This window comes from Semicossyphus pulcher, unplaced genomic scaffold (genome assembly GCF_022749685.1).
Source record: "Semicossyphus pulcher isolate SPU_LCO1_2020_fin unplaced genomic scaffold, fSemPul1.0.p SCAF_12, whole genome shotgun sequence".
Classification (NCBI taxonomy): Eukaryota; Metazoa; Chordata; class Actinopteri; order Labriformes; family Labridae; genus Semicossyphus; species Semicossyphus pulcher.
Genome location: NW_027211626.1, coordinates 1771591 through 1786151, shown reverse-complemented (window position 1 = coordinate 1786151; position 14561 = coordinate 1771591). Strand labels below are relative to the sequence as shown.

General features: G+C 40.6%; 1 protein-coding gene across 1 annotated transcript in view; it reads right to left on the bottom strand.

The window, feature by feature from the left end:
- The window catches only part of macrod2 (mono-ADP ribosylhydrolase 2), a 523001-nt gene extending 509020 nt beyond the window's left edge, over positions 1-13981 (bottom strand). Inside the window, exons 1-3 of the mRNA XM_069659311.1 lie at positions 13782-13981; positions 7657-7758; positions 6158-6271 (exon numbers count right to left, since the gene is read on the bottom strand). Coding sequence (XP_069515412.1) covers positions 6158-6271; positions 7657-7758; positions 13782-13818 — 253 coding nt within the window. The 5' untranslated portion in view covers positions 13819-13981. The remainder of the gene's footprint in view (positions 1-6157; positions 6272-7656; positions 7759-13781) is intronic.
- Positions 13982-14561: the final 580 nt, after the last annotated feature.

The window sequence follows — 14561 nt, the reverse complement described above, 5'->3', positions numbered from 1 at the left end:
AATTAAAATCTACAACATTGTTACAATATGCAGCTTTACTTTGGTTTGAGGGGTTTTTGCTTGCTTATAATAATTAATAATTAATGACGGTGAAAAGTAGTTTAGTTCAAGAGCAATTTAATATAAATACGTTAATTCTCTCTGAGCATGACGCCTGGGAAATCTCCAGTCAATTGGCTAACAAATTATAATAAATAAAAAGCTGAAACTTAATCTCATTAGAACTGAAATAACCCACAAAACATACAAATTAAAGTAGAATGGGAAAAAGAACTAGGTACAGAAACATCTCAAGAGGATTGGTTTTTAATTTGGATCACAACTTTTGTCCACAAGCTCAAAGACGTGGAGAGGATCTGAGCGGAAAAATCAATTTGTGATTTTATGACACCCCACATTAGTAAGAGCTGGAGACAGTGCTGGAGACAGTGCTGGCGGGTGGATGCCCATCACTCCAATAGGGGAGGTGGAAACCCTTATGACATTAAGGTCTTGTATCTTGGTGTAATGATGAGACAATAATTGCTGATAATTCTGCAGGGAACAAAAATCATGATTGTTTAATAAACTATTTATTGCTGGTAAAAAAAAAACGGGATACGGGATCTGTGATACGATACGTGATAAGTAATTTGTGATATGAGATGTGATAAGTGATACGTGATACAAGGTACGTCATGCTGTACGTGATATGTGATGCGATACGCAATACGCGATACAAGATACGGGATACGAGATATGAGATGCGTGATGCGTGATGCGTGATGCGTGATACAAGATACAAGATACGTGATGCGATACGAGATAAGATACGAGATATGAGATGTGATAAGTGATATGTAATACGTGATACACGATACGTGATGCGTGATGCGTGATGCGTGATGCGTGATGCGTGATGCGATACGAGATAAGATACGAGATATGATACAAGATACGACACACTGCTTGGGAAGGTTGGATACCCTCGATGACGTGGACAGCTGCTCCATCCACCCATCCCCAGAAGCGCGCAACTTCGGGATCATCCTGGACTCCACCCTCTCATTCCAGTCACACATCCAATTCACAAAATCTGCATTCTACCAGCTTAAAAACATTTCCTGACTCCGATCATCCCTCCCTCACTCCGTGGCTGAGACCCTCAGACATGCCTTCATTACCACCCGTCTGGACTACTGCATTTCCCACACCTGCCTGCAGACTTCTGGGGAGAGAGCCTTCAATGGGCAAAATCACAGGGAAAACTGTTTAGAGCGCCTCATAGTTGTAAATCTAAATATCGATATTTGGCGCCAGCCTATCGATAATTGTATCGCACGAGTCAGGACGATGATATATTGCCGTATCGATATTTTGTCCCACTCCTGATGGATAGTAATAGTTAAAAAGGAAAGGATGACTTTGTGGAGGAGTAACCTTTTCGAAAATAGAGAAATAAACTCCCTACATTACAGCGGAAGAGGATGCTGCCTTCTGGTGACATTCTAGGGACAATAACGGACATATGACATCATATTTTAACATTATTTTAAGGTAACGAGCCCCAAAACAAACACTGCTCTTTTTGATCTTCCTACGCTTTAGAACTTCATACAAAAGAAATGAAAAGGTGGGGCTCTGCATGTTATGTTGCTCTGACCATAAAATAACCTTGTATTATATACAGTAAAGACCAGGGCACATATAGTCCTTTGTACTGTTCATTATGCATGAATGACCATGGAGGTAAACAATGCAGCCTGTGGGCCAGAAGCCCCCCCAGGCAAACAATGTTAGAATATGAAAAACATATTAAAGTCACTCTCCACAGGATGTTGGACCCTCTGAGGGTCACCGCTCCCATCAAACCTGCAGTGTCGGCAGCACCGGCATCTCCAACTGAACGCCGATTGCCTTTCTCGCATTCATCTAAACCCCTTCTGGTTCTTTATAGCATCTATAACCAGATTCCCTTTGCAGACTAAATTGGCTCCTGTAAAAAATGATCTCATACAGAGAGATGGGAAAGGTTTACAGCGAGTAATGGATTAGGAGTCGACCCCTGTGCATAATTACCACAGTCATCATGATAAGAGAAGTCCTCTCCACTTGGCAGCGCTATCTTTACGACCTCATTCCGGTCTGAGAGCGATGGGGACACTTACATGAACTCAATGCACAAAGACAAGGAGAAAAATGGATCTTGTGTTTGCCGTATAAAAGCAACAGTAACGACACACATTAAACTTAAAACACGGTTTATGTGTCCTTTAACTTTTAGTGAACCCTGTAACTTTCTATGAAACATTTCTTCAGTAATTGTGAGAGTCTTTTCTTCCCATCTTTCATTGTATCACTCTAAACAGCTGTGCCAAAGACACGGGCAACAAGAAGGTCAGGGAATTACCAACAGCAATCTCCAAGGCTGAGAAATGAAGGCAACACAGACGTGCCAAAAACTGCAGTTCCTCTGGTGTCCACTCGAGGCTGTCTCCAGCAGTGAGTCAGTCCCCATAGAGCCCCATGTTAAACTTTACAGCAGGAATAAACATGTTCACAGCCTGGTACAATTTCATACTCATTTCTCTCTTAATGTAGGGGGAGAATTTTTTATATAACTCAACTGTTTAAATTATATTAAGGCTTAAAGTGATGTATCATTAGGGGCGTGGCCTCTTTGAGTGACAGCTGGGAGCTGCTAGCTGTTTGCTAGGTGTCACCGCAGCTAATTCAGTCACTGAAATTAACCTCTTGACCCTGCTTGTGGTGTGGAGCAGTGAGGGTTTTTTCATGCGAGTATCAGACACATAATCTGTGTTGCTGTGCGATTTATTGGACTAACACACGGTCCAAGAAGTCTGTTATTTTAGCAGGTATCTTTGTTATTATTATGTGCTGAGGCTTGTGCGTGGGAGTCGGGACTGTTGTTGGCTTTTCCCTGCAGAGAAGACAGAGGGTCGTAGTGATGGGAAGACCAGTAGTTTAAAGTTACCTGCTAAGTGCCGTTCACTTGCTGCAAGCTTGCTCTCCCTACAGAGACAGTGGGGAGCTATTACCCACCCTGTGCATGAATATAGCCAGGAAGCTTTCCACACTTACTGAGTAAAAAACCTTGACAAAAAAGTTTCCACTATGTTACATCAAATGCACAAGAATGTGTCATAAATGTGCTTCCTGTCAAGGGTCACAAGTAGCACGAGTATGGGTCACACAGCACTCTGTGCAGAGTGGAGGAAGACTAATGCAGCCTCATTATAAAGAGTAGATTCAGGTGGACCATCTGCTGAGGCTGCATGCTGCAGGGACCAGCCACCTTGTGATGAAAGTGCCATCCTGCCCGCCACACCTGCAGTTTCTAGATTGTCACCACAGCCCCTCCTGTCCCGCTCTCTGCAGGAACTCATCCAGGTGACAGTTTGAACACCTCCTGTCCAACCTCCAGCCAAACAGAGTTAAAGAAGAATTAAAAAGTCAATGAGCCTAATAATTAAATTTTAATGGAGGACATAAAGAAACTTTACACCCTCTGAAAGCTATAGGCAGCCGCTGTAACAGCAGAACCAAGCTGTCCCCTGTTGCCTTAAAATTACAGACATTTCTCTTTTGCAACTCACATACTGCTGTCGTCAGGACAAAACCATGCTGCACACATTTTCAATGCGCCTTTGGCTTATTAAATGTATGCAACATGTTTGTTAAAATCGAAACCGAGAAACACTCCAAACAATCCTTAGAAGCTGACTTTTTGGAGCCATTGTTCTTAGTCATCAGCTAATTTATTTAGAAAGCCATAAAGCTAATGGAGTCTAAAAAGATGATAAGAAATCAACGGTTAAGTTGTGCCATAATGATCAAGACGTCAATATTCGGCTTCATATTACAGCATAAATATGATATCATGGTGCCCACTGCAGCACTAATGTATTCTCTCTTTTGTTTTAATACAGTTTAAACCCCAACCTTCACATTTAACTGCAATTTGCACAGTTAGTGAATATAACCCAGATATTCTGACAGTTCATTAACCTTCAGACTTTCACATTGTTTAAAAAGTGCCACACTTCACAGACAGCCGGTGCCAAGCCTGAATTAACGGCGGCATGAGAAAATGGAAGGACTGCGGGCTACAGATTGGAGGCGGTGAGTAGATGAAAAGCAAAAAGTTTCCAGAGATCTTATCGGTGTACTTTGCACAACATCCGCAGTGTTTGTTCACATGCTCCGAACTGTGTTACTCAATAAAACCTGGAAGACAGCCACGAAAGCCATGGCAGCCTATTTAGTAACAATAATAACACAATATAATGTCACGCTGACAACAAAAGCAGCCAAGGACAATTCATTCATAAACACACACACACACACACACACACACACACACACACACACACACACACACACACACACACACACACACACACACACACACACACACACACACACACACACACACACACACACTGCTGTTGCAGAGCAGGGCTGTCAAATAGATGGTAAACAAAAACTCTGTCCAGCACTGTTATGTTCTTATCAGTCCAACCAACAGTACAAAGAAAACCGGTCCTGCACTGTGAATAGAGCTGCAGAAGGCCAACTGCTGAGACCTTGTGAAAATTATAAAAGGTTTCAGCACTGCCTTCAACCTTTCAGACCCTCTGACAGCCAGCTAAACAGAATGAATTGCCTTCTGGCCGACATGCAGCTCAATCAGAGTCTGGACGTCTGGCAGCATTAACCACTGAAGTAAAAACGCCTGCCTTGACACAATAGTATTCAACAGTTTAACACAAACACATGCAATGTTCCCTCCTGAAGCTCATTTCCATTCTGATGAGCCCTATTTCTCTTACTTAATATAAACGCTGCGCACCTTATCCACTTTCTTAACCTTAATTTGAGTGTGAAGGACAGAGACAGGCTGCGGGGAATATAATAGAGTAATCAAAGTGCAATCAATGAATACCTGTCAATCTATATTATCACAAGAAGACACTGTGTCGTTTCACTGACTCTTACCATCAATAAATACACATATAGAAAGCATTAATATCTTAATATCAACAATGCATTTCAAACATGCAGAAGTTTTCCCAAAACACAGTCCAGTCAACAAACTACTGGAATTGTGTAAAATCGTTACAAATAAGTGCAGATTTTGTGCAAAATGCAGGTTAAAATGTTAATAAATAAGACAATTGCACTGACGTAGGTGTGATTGAGGTGTCTGTTTAGTGTATTAAGATGCATTTTTATCTTGAACATGATGCTGAGGATGATTCAGAATGTCTTGTCACTGTATCCTCATCAGGACTGCTATTTACATAATAGATTAAATTCATTAGCCTTCTCCAACAGAGCAGTCTGTTTTGCACATCTATTAATCTTGCATAAATTATGGAGAATTAATTTCACACAGGATGCACACTGCTAAGAAGACTGTAGTGTGTGTGTGTGTGTGTGTGTGTGTGTGAGATTGCAAGAACTGCATGAGGAGGAAAAGACAACTGAAGGAAGGAGAACATACATATTTATACTGCTTTTATTCAGGTACGCTGTGCAAACTCAACCCTGTAGCTGCAGAATGTCCCTGAGCATCAGCTGCAGAAGCAACAGGTAAAGCAATCTTTTAGCACCTCTGACTGTGTGTGTAGGTTGTGACTGCAGAAAATTACATAACTGTGGCGCAGATCTCTGAAAAAAAGGGATTTCTGCAAACGCTCGCTGATTCTTCATCCTCTCTTTTCTCACTAGAACAAATTTTACAGAGTTTTCCCAACTGCAGCGTTGAATATGTGACCACTAATCATGTTTACAGCACACACACTCCACATTAATGTCAAAATGAGATGAATATTCCTCATTCAAACCTCCTTCAGGCAATATTTTTGTGTTTCACTGGCACCACGAAGGAGATAGGGATGAAATTTATGTAAGAAACTGCCAAAACATAACTCAAAGAGTCACTGTATTTCAAACGGAAGTCAGAACAACTAAAGCAGATATCCACGTTAAAAATTGCCTCCATCACTCATCACTTGTGCAATGCCCCCAAAACCAGCACTTCCTCAATCTTAACAGCAGAGGGCAGCCAAGGACAATGTAATATGAGAGCTGCCTTCAAGCAGCAATCACCATCCAGCAGCTCCCAGGGGTCAAAGGGCATGTAGATCCTTACCAGCATTGACGATGGCATCCACCTCCAAGACGGTGATGTCTCCTTTGTAGAGAGACACTTTGTCATTCAGCCCTCCTCCAGCCGTCAGCTCCTTCCCTTCCTCTTTGTCATTGGCTGGAATAAAAAAGAACTTGTTGAGTTCATTTAAAGAAAGTACATTAAAAACATAATGTTACTTTATAAAAACATGATCTCTTAGAATACTTACTGGACTTTTAAACATTTGGATATTGGTTTAATGCATGCTCTAAAGGAGTCATTTGTGCATCTCTCCACTTTCAAATCAGAGTCAGAATCTCCGGTCTACAGGGCTCTCTATCTACAGACAAAATAAACTGTATAACAATAAGACATTAAGATTGTGGCGCAGTTGTAAGGAGTGCAAACAGTAAAACAAGTAATGCAATGTGTGTTAAAATTGTTTTTATGTGGGTAACATGAAAGACAAGATAAGTCTAGACTATTTAAAGGGGAGTAAACTCTACAAGAGTAGATCCTATAAATGATGAATGGCTTTAAGAAATATATTAATGTCTCTGAAGGAAAACACATCAACTCAGAGGCTCCCAGACGTCCATAAAAAGTTATTACACTTCCTTTAATTTAATGTAGAGAAAAATACAGCAGCACATGCTATTTAACCGCACTTTACATACCGTTTAATGTCAGTGTTGGACAAGTTGCTGCAACCTTATCTACATATTTAAATAGTGTATGTTTTAATATTCTTGTGAGAATCTCGCTTGCAAACTTCGTCTAATTTCCTCAATCTTTTACAATGCACGATCCACCTGCAGCATCAGAGTACTTATAATGCAAGTTAAGCTAACAACATCAATCTAAATTAGTCTTTCAATTATTTCTCTCATTTAAAAGAAAATGCAATCAAGTGTTTTTATTCTGCATGAGGTTTGCTCATCGTGCTTCCTCTTGAACAACACTGACCTTTATTACATTTTGGATATACAAGATTTACACGATATTCTCCATTAAATTAGAAAAAAATATCGGCTTTTGGAACCGGATGTGTTGATTATTGGATTGTTATATAAGCAGTAGACTCACCTTTTTCCAATCATGCCAATAAAAGTCTTTAGCACCAGAAACGGCAGCCTTAAGCCCTCTGTCTTTGTACATGTTGTGGTCGAGGTGTTTTTCATCTTGAAATGTGTTTTACTTCCTGAGAAATAATGTTAAAGGTGTCCACTGTTTTTTATCCTATCAAGCAAAGCTTGTCATCACAATGTTTCTTTAAATCTCATAAAAAAATAGGACAAATAATCTGATCTCTTTTACTAAATATCAGACAAAATAACAGGGCTGCAGCTTGGGGAAAACATGACCAACGTCAGTGTGACTATATGCACATACATATAGTTAGACTGTAATTTCTGAATGACTATTTTTAAGCCGAGTTGTGTAAACACTGCCATGATGCGTCAGTTTTTCAGCTATGTCCAATTCATAAGACATGTAGCATCTCAAGCCGTCTCTCTTACATTTATTCTCCTCTCTCCAGGATGGGATCTTGTCCAGAGGTATGAAATCTTGACGACGATAGTCCTTGCGTCTCTCCTCCCGATCCAGACGGAGCAGTCTCTCTGCGGAAGAAAGAAACCAAAAAATTAAGAGCGAAAACCAAGTCCAAAACAGGATAAGACCGAGAGAAAAGATACTGATACTGTGGACTTCCGTCATGTTTAAAATCCTCTGTAGGCTAGCAGGGTCAAAGTGCAGGAGGAGAAATAAAGAGCACCCCCGGAGCTGGTAGGGAGTCTTAGGCTGGCTCCAACACAGCAGGGACTGCTAGTGAATGTTAGTTCACCAGTTATTCTAAGTCATGTGTCAGGGAGAGAACAAGACAACACAGGTTCTCATTTTTAATCAGACGACTTAATTAGAAGACTTTGTTGATTTCACTCATTAGCCCCTCTCTTTTGGTTTTGATGTGTTAAACTAATAACCTCGAAGAATTTCATTTAAATAAATGTCTGTTAAGTCTCAATCTATCGCCGGATGAGCTAACACAATGGTGATTGAGCCGATGGCCCACTGATGAAAGCCTCTGCATTTGCAGTGTTACAGACTGGGTGTCTGTGGCGACTTTAACAGAAAAAAATCACAAGCAGCGCCGAGTTCGTGACGCGTTTTCCATCAGCCAGCAGTGGTTGGTCTGCCAGAGAGGGTAGGCGGAGCTAAGCGGCTGCTTTTCCGTTCTCTGCAAGTGTTGCGAGTTAACAGTAATCTACTATGGCTGAACAAACAAAGAAAAGATGGATGACTACAGATACAACTTCAACAAGAAGTGAAAATCCAAAGAAGAAGAAACAAACTCGACGCTCAGATGAAGCAAACAGTCTGAAAAGGAAAGCGACCGTCAGCCAGGAAAATCAAGAGTTACAACCGGAGCCAACATGGCGGCCAAAACGCCAAACCTCAGGCTTCAAAAAGGCAGTCGAAAAACCAATACATGACTTTATGGTGGTAACATTTAGATTATAGCTGTGCCCCAATTCAGGGGCTGCATCCTTCGAAGGCCGATTGCGTCACAGCGGTGCGTCGAAGGCTCTCCCATTTCGAAGGCTCCTTCAGATGCGGCTGACAAACGCTCCTCCTCCTTCTCCTGGGCCATGAAGGATCCATCGGGTGCATCCTTCGTGGCCCAATGTATCCCAAGATTCAAGGAAAACACCTTTTTGGATCTAATCTAATAGCTAGCGTTACAAATGTTAAAAAACTAAAGGGGCCTTGAAACAAATTATCAGTTAAGTTACGTGACGTTAGTTATGTTAGCTAGTTAGCGACAGGAGCAACACTTTGTGACGGGTAAGGGCGGGAACACCAGGAAATCCTCGGTAGACCTTCTCATTTCAGTTAGGCCTTAGCATCTTAGCATCTAGCAGTGTCCTTCGAAGGATGCAGCCCCTGAATTGAGACACAGCTTATATCTTTGATGCAACTACTGTACATGAAGGAACTAACTTTGTCATCCCTACCCACATTTAAGCTCCTCCTCGTTTCCTGAGCTGTATGCACGAAGTGTGGGAACAGTTTGAAATGTGTTTGTCTGGTTTAACAACAAATTCCTACATAATTGGCAGGCTTCAGTACATCACATCACAGCTGCTGCTTAACCTTTGTGCTGCTGTATCACTCTTGGGTTCTCACAGCTTGTGTCATCATGCTCATCTTTCCTGCCTGCAAAAGAGCCTCAACGTGTCTCTGTTTTTCCAGACAACACCGGGCAGTTCTGCAAAACTGAGCTTCATCCTAATAATGTGTGAAATATTCAACTTATAAATACCCCAGTTTGGGCTTTGGTGATTAAAATATTCCTTCTGAAAAAAAACTGTTTTAGCTACAGAAATGCATCCTGAAAGTTTCCTATATACGGCTGTTTTTACCACAAAAATTAAGGTGTAAGCTTCGATGCAAAGATACCCACTTCATAAAAACTCTTTACTATGTCTTAAACGGGACCCCTACATAAATATATGAAGGTAGTGGGGGCTGAATTCTTGGTAAGAAGTACAAGGTTCCTTAGGTCATCTTTCAGCGACATCCCACAGTAGGTCAGACTTAAATAAAAGGTAATTGTGCAGTGGATGATATCCGTTCCATCCCTGATGTATCTTCTCTCCCTCCTGCCCGCTCCTGTCACTCCCAAGGCTGCTTTTATTCTACATGGATGAATAAAAAGGCTGTTCTGAGGTTGAACACAGCAAAGCTCTCTGGACTTCACTAAAGTGCATCGTCACTCTGCTGAACTTATAGATCCCAACGCTTGGTTTGGATGCTATGAGAACAGGACGGGCTTTATTAAATATGACTGTCTACAAGATTGTGTTACTGGAGCCGCAGCATCTCTGACGCAAGGTCCCATGTGACTCTTCTGTACTTGACGAGTTCTGGATGGGAGGGAAAGTCAGCGTAAAGCTGCAGACATCCTTGAACCAAATACTAGTGATGTGCCTGCCTGTCACATAGCATCTCATTTAATGTTGCCTTTTAATACTATTTATATTCCTCTTTTATGTTCCCTCATTCATTTTGTAAAGTTCTCCAACTTCAAAGTAGCTCGACTGCTGGTCAAATTCAGCTTGTTTTTGCCTCTTCTAAAATAAGACAAACCACAGGAGCAGACATGGCTCATCATTTTATCTTTATAGGTTGTAAATATTAAAATTTTAACCCACCTAAAGTCTAGCCTTTGGTTAATACACTCTTTGCAAAATAATTAGAGAAATTCCTCAAGTTTAAGAATTAATTTCAAGTTTTTACAAGTCTTTATCTGCTCTTAAAGCAATCTGAGAAAGAGGGGTGTATGCTCGGAATATGAAATCTGATTTACTTTGATCTTTCCATGATGATACCTGCTCGAACTAGAAAATAGAAAAGTTGGGCTGAGATTAATTTTTACCCTTTGTCAGAGAATTGTAATCACTGTAATTAAAATGTTCCCATACTCTCCAGAAACGGTTGTGAGTTGTGAGTCAAAGGGCTTGAAAACTGAGCTGAACTCAAAACTAAACTTTTCAAACTGAAAGCTCGCCAACAACATCAACAAAGTTTATACATCATCTCTGTTTTACACGCACGCTTCAGATCTCAGGGTTGAAATTTGACCTCATGTGGAATACAAGGTTACCTTGACCCAGCCTGGTGTTTTAACAAAGCGTCGGTCTTATATTTACGTGACTGTTTGGTTTCTGTATCCAAACCATCCTGCTGTTGTGGTGGGTTTTTTTACACAATGGTTTTGGTGTAAAAAGAACACAATAACACTGACAGGGTCAAAACAAACCATGAGCACTGGGTCACGTTAACCCGGTTTGGGCTACCGACCCATGTTGAAAGATTAGAGCCTGTTAATTGAGGCCACATCCTTACTGGAAATTTGTCTCTGAAAGTCATTTGAAGCAACATGTCTGTGAAGGTTCTCAGTCATCCAGGTCATGGTCACTGTTAGATTAATCCAAAAAGGCAACTGGGCTTGGTTGAAGTTCTTGAAATCTTTTAAGCTTAGGAGTCAGTTGAAGCCAATGTGATATGATGAGGAATACATACAGCCTTGCCTCTGTTAAATAGTTCCCACTCTGCATTCATGTTGTGTCACGATGAATCTGAAATCAAATTTCTGACCAGACAAAATTCACTCATGTTTGAACAACAACTTGGAAAATCTAAGAAAATGTTTGTACTGGATTTGCAGAGTTGACAGAGTTGACGTTATCTAAAGAAAAAAACCATGTCAGACCAAAGTAATTGTTGTTTTGATGGTCAAAACCTTTGTACTTATTTATCTTCAGCTTGTAACTATTATTAACTGTCCACATAAAAGCAATGAAACACAGCTCAGCTCCATGTTGCTTCCAAATAAGACTTAAAGCTTGTTAACACACAGAAGTAGGAAGAATAGCTTCCTAATTTGCACAAGAGAACCTGAATGCAGGGTTAGTCCCAAAGTTGCACTGCATGTGCCTCACTTCAGAAGAGACATTTTGACAGGTCATAGCAGAAGACGACAGGTGGATTCAATATCTCGAATTATGGCTCCATTCCATTTAGTGTTTTAGTTTTAAAGCCCTGGTATTGTACATGCCTCTCAGTGGTTGTGTCTGAAATCATTCACTAATTCACTACTCCTTAAAAAAATGTGGACAACTATTTAGTGAACTTACTGGAAAAATGAAATAACTCTCTTATTACCACATAACTTGTGGTTGCTTTCTGTGCACTGCTGATTACTTCATTACAATGCGTCACTGTGTGTAGTGCTGGGTTGGCGACCATCAATTGTACGCTTCTTTTGATGCTGCATTGTGGGAAACTTTAAGTTAATTATATAGTTAATAAAATTTGAGCTAAACATTCAGACAGCATTACAGATTGACAAACTCAATATTTATGAGGCTATAGGGGAGTTGTGGGGGATTGTGGGTACAGCCAGTGACGTAGGCTAGGGGACATACATGAAAACATGTAACATGAAAGGGCTCTAATGTGACAGCTTATGAATGACAAAAAACACATTATAATTTCGACATGACGATGTGATTATCTTGGCAACTATGACCGAGCCGTGCTGATATTCAGTACAACAGCATTCCCCCATTTGTGATATTGTTGTTATACAGCAGCTCTACAAGCAACAATATGTTGACAGTAATAAGTAACAACAGATTATTATTTTTTGTTCATTTTAATAACTAATTTGGCTCCACTACCATGACAACTTACACAACCAATGTTGCCAGATCAGATTGACAGTTTCCAGCCCAGTTTAATAAAAATCAGCCCATATTCATAACCGTGCCAGAAACCATAAAACCATTAGGCCCACATACGAAATAGAATACAGATCATAAGCATACAAAGCTTCATATCTGTATCAAATAACCAAAGTTAAATGTTAGATAAATATGTTATTGCAGCCCAAAAAGAGTGCAGTTAGACAACCACATACACAAACTGTGAAATGCACTCCTGGCGTCGCGGAAAAACCACGAAAGTGATCAAATACTGCCCTGAAGTGTAAACAAATAAAAAAAAACATTTTAAAACTATAGGATTATGGATGAATAAAACTGCCAAAATCAAACATAAAATAATAAGAATATAAATAATGTTTATTAAATGCACCAAAAATATTACAAAATAAGGCATAATCTGGCAACACTGTCCACAACTTGACTCGAACTGGGCTGTTGCCAAACAACACTTAAACATTTTTCTGCACACCTGCTACTTTGTGTATGTCTAGAGTTTAAAATTCACAGTTTATCTCAAATGTTATCTGATGTTATCATATCAAACTTTGAGCACAGTTTGCTATAATCTAGACAAATACTTGGTGTTTGTTTACTGCCAGGTTCATGGTGTAACGTTAATTAACAGTATTAAGAACACCTGATGCTGAGTGATACATAGAGTTAAAAGTCACAGTGCTGTTATACTCTACATCAGCAATAATGGAACGCCTCTTGTCCAATCAAATTACTTGGTAGGAACCGTTGTATAAAAAGGGTAACCATGCTTTACATTGGGCTTCAGTGCACAACAGGTCTCTGGAACTAAACACAGAAGTGATAAATCCAAGTTTCATAGGTAGCATGATATACTTAAAACTGGGAAACAGTCATTTTTATCCTCTACCACAACCAACAACCACCTTTTAAACTATTTAACACCCCGTCCCTTTCATTAAATACGGCGTGACTGTTGTTTGGCTACAGAAAATACCTAGTTGCAGAGAGGGTTGTTTGCAACTCGCTGAGCCACTGTCGGTACATCACACAGGTGGAAGGTGGGATATGTTAGTGAGGAGCACTCTAACGGCTAAATAACGACTCGCGATAAAACAGTGGGAACCTTAAATGTAAGCTAATAAGCAGGCATGGGGCGAATGTCAAACATGAACAACGGCAGCCAAACAGAAGCGCAACATCATTTCAACATCTGTACAGTCACAGTGTGGGATTATAGATGAGTCTAGATAGGAAGTAGTTTAACAGAAATACGGAGAAGACAGGAAGAGTGGCTGTCAATCTCTTGGCATGCTTACAATTCATGCTGTCTGCCATGGAGATGATGATAGCCTCATCCCCCCCAAAACAAGCCTTACCTTTCTCAGTCTTCCAGTCCTTTTTCTTTTTGCTCATGCTGCCGGAATGGTTTGACTTCGAATGGTTGTTTTTTGACTGTGGCAACCCCAGGCTCACAGAGAATAGTGTTCCGGGAAGAAAAACTGAAATGTAAAGTGAAACAGCCTCTGGACGGTTGTCTCACCTGTGAAGCTGTCAAATTTCTATGGACCTCAGTCGGCTCAACCTACCGTGAGTGCGCCGTAAATTATGTGTACGAATCTTGGGTATATGATTGGCTGGCGAGAACGCGGAAGTGGGCGTGCGATTGGTCCGGCTGACGATCAATCAAATGAAGGTCCGCGCGCTGGGGAGGCAGGGTAGGTTGTTTCCGGCGGTTCATCCTCCTGGCGTGTGAGATAGGCTGGTAACGCCGGGCCACTGAAACGAAACTGCAGAGAGGAGAGACTACTGTGAGTCACTGCGAGGAAACTTGAGGAGAAACAGCCCTGTGCCTTTAAAATAAATACTTTGTGATAGATTTATTTTTGTCACATTTTGAGTCATATTTGAACCTACTGCAGAGAAAATAAAAGGATGCAGGTGCATAAAGTGATGTAATCAAGCGGTGATTTGTGCAAAACTCAGTCAGGGGGGATGTTTTTATTAATTAACATATGATTTGACCACAGTAGGACTTTGAAGCTTGTTCGGCTATTTCCGTTCGGCTATTTCTTCCAGCTATTAAAGTCCGATTTATACAGTATACAATTTCTAAACTTTATATTCACCACTGGATTTGCATGAATACGGTATATTAA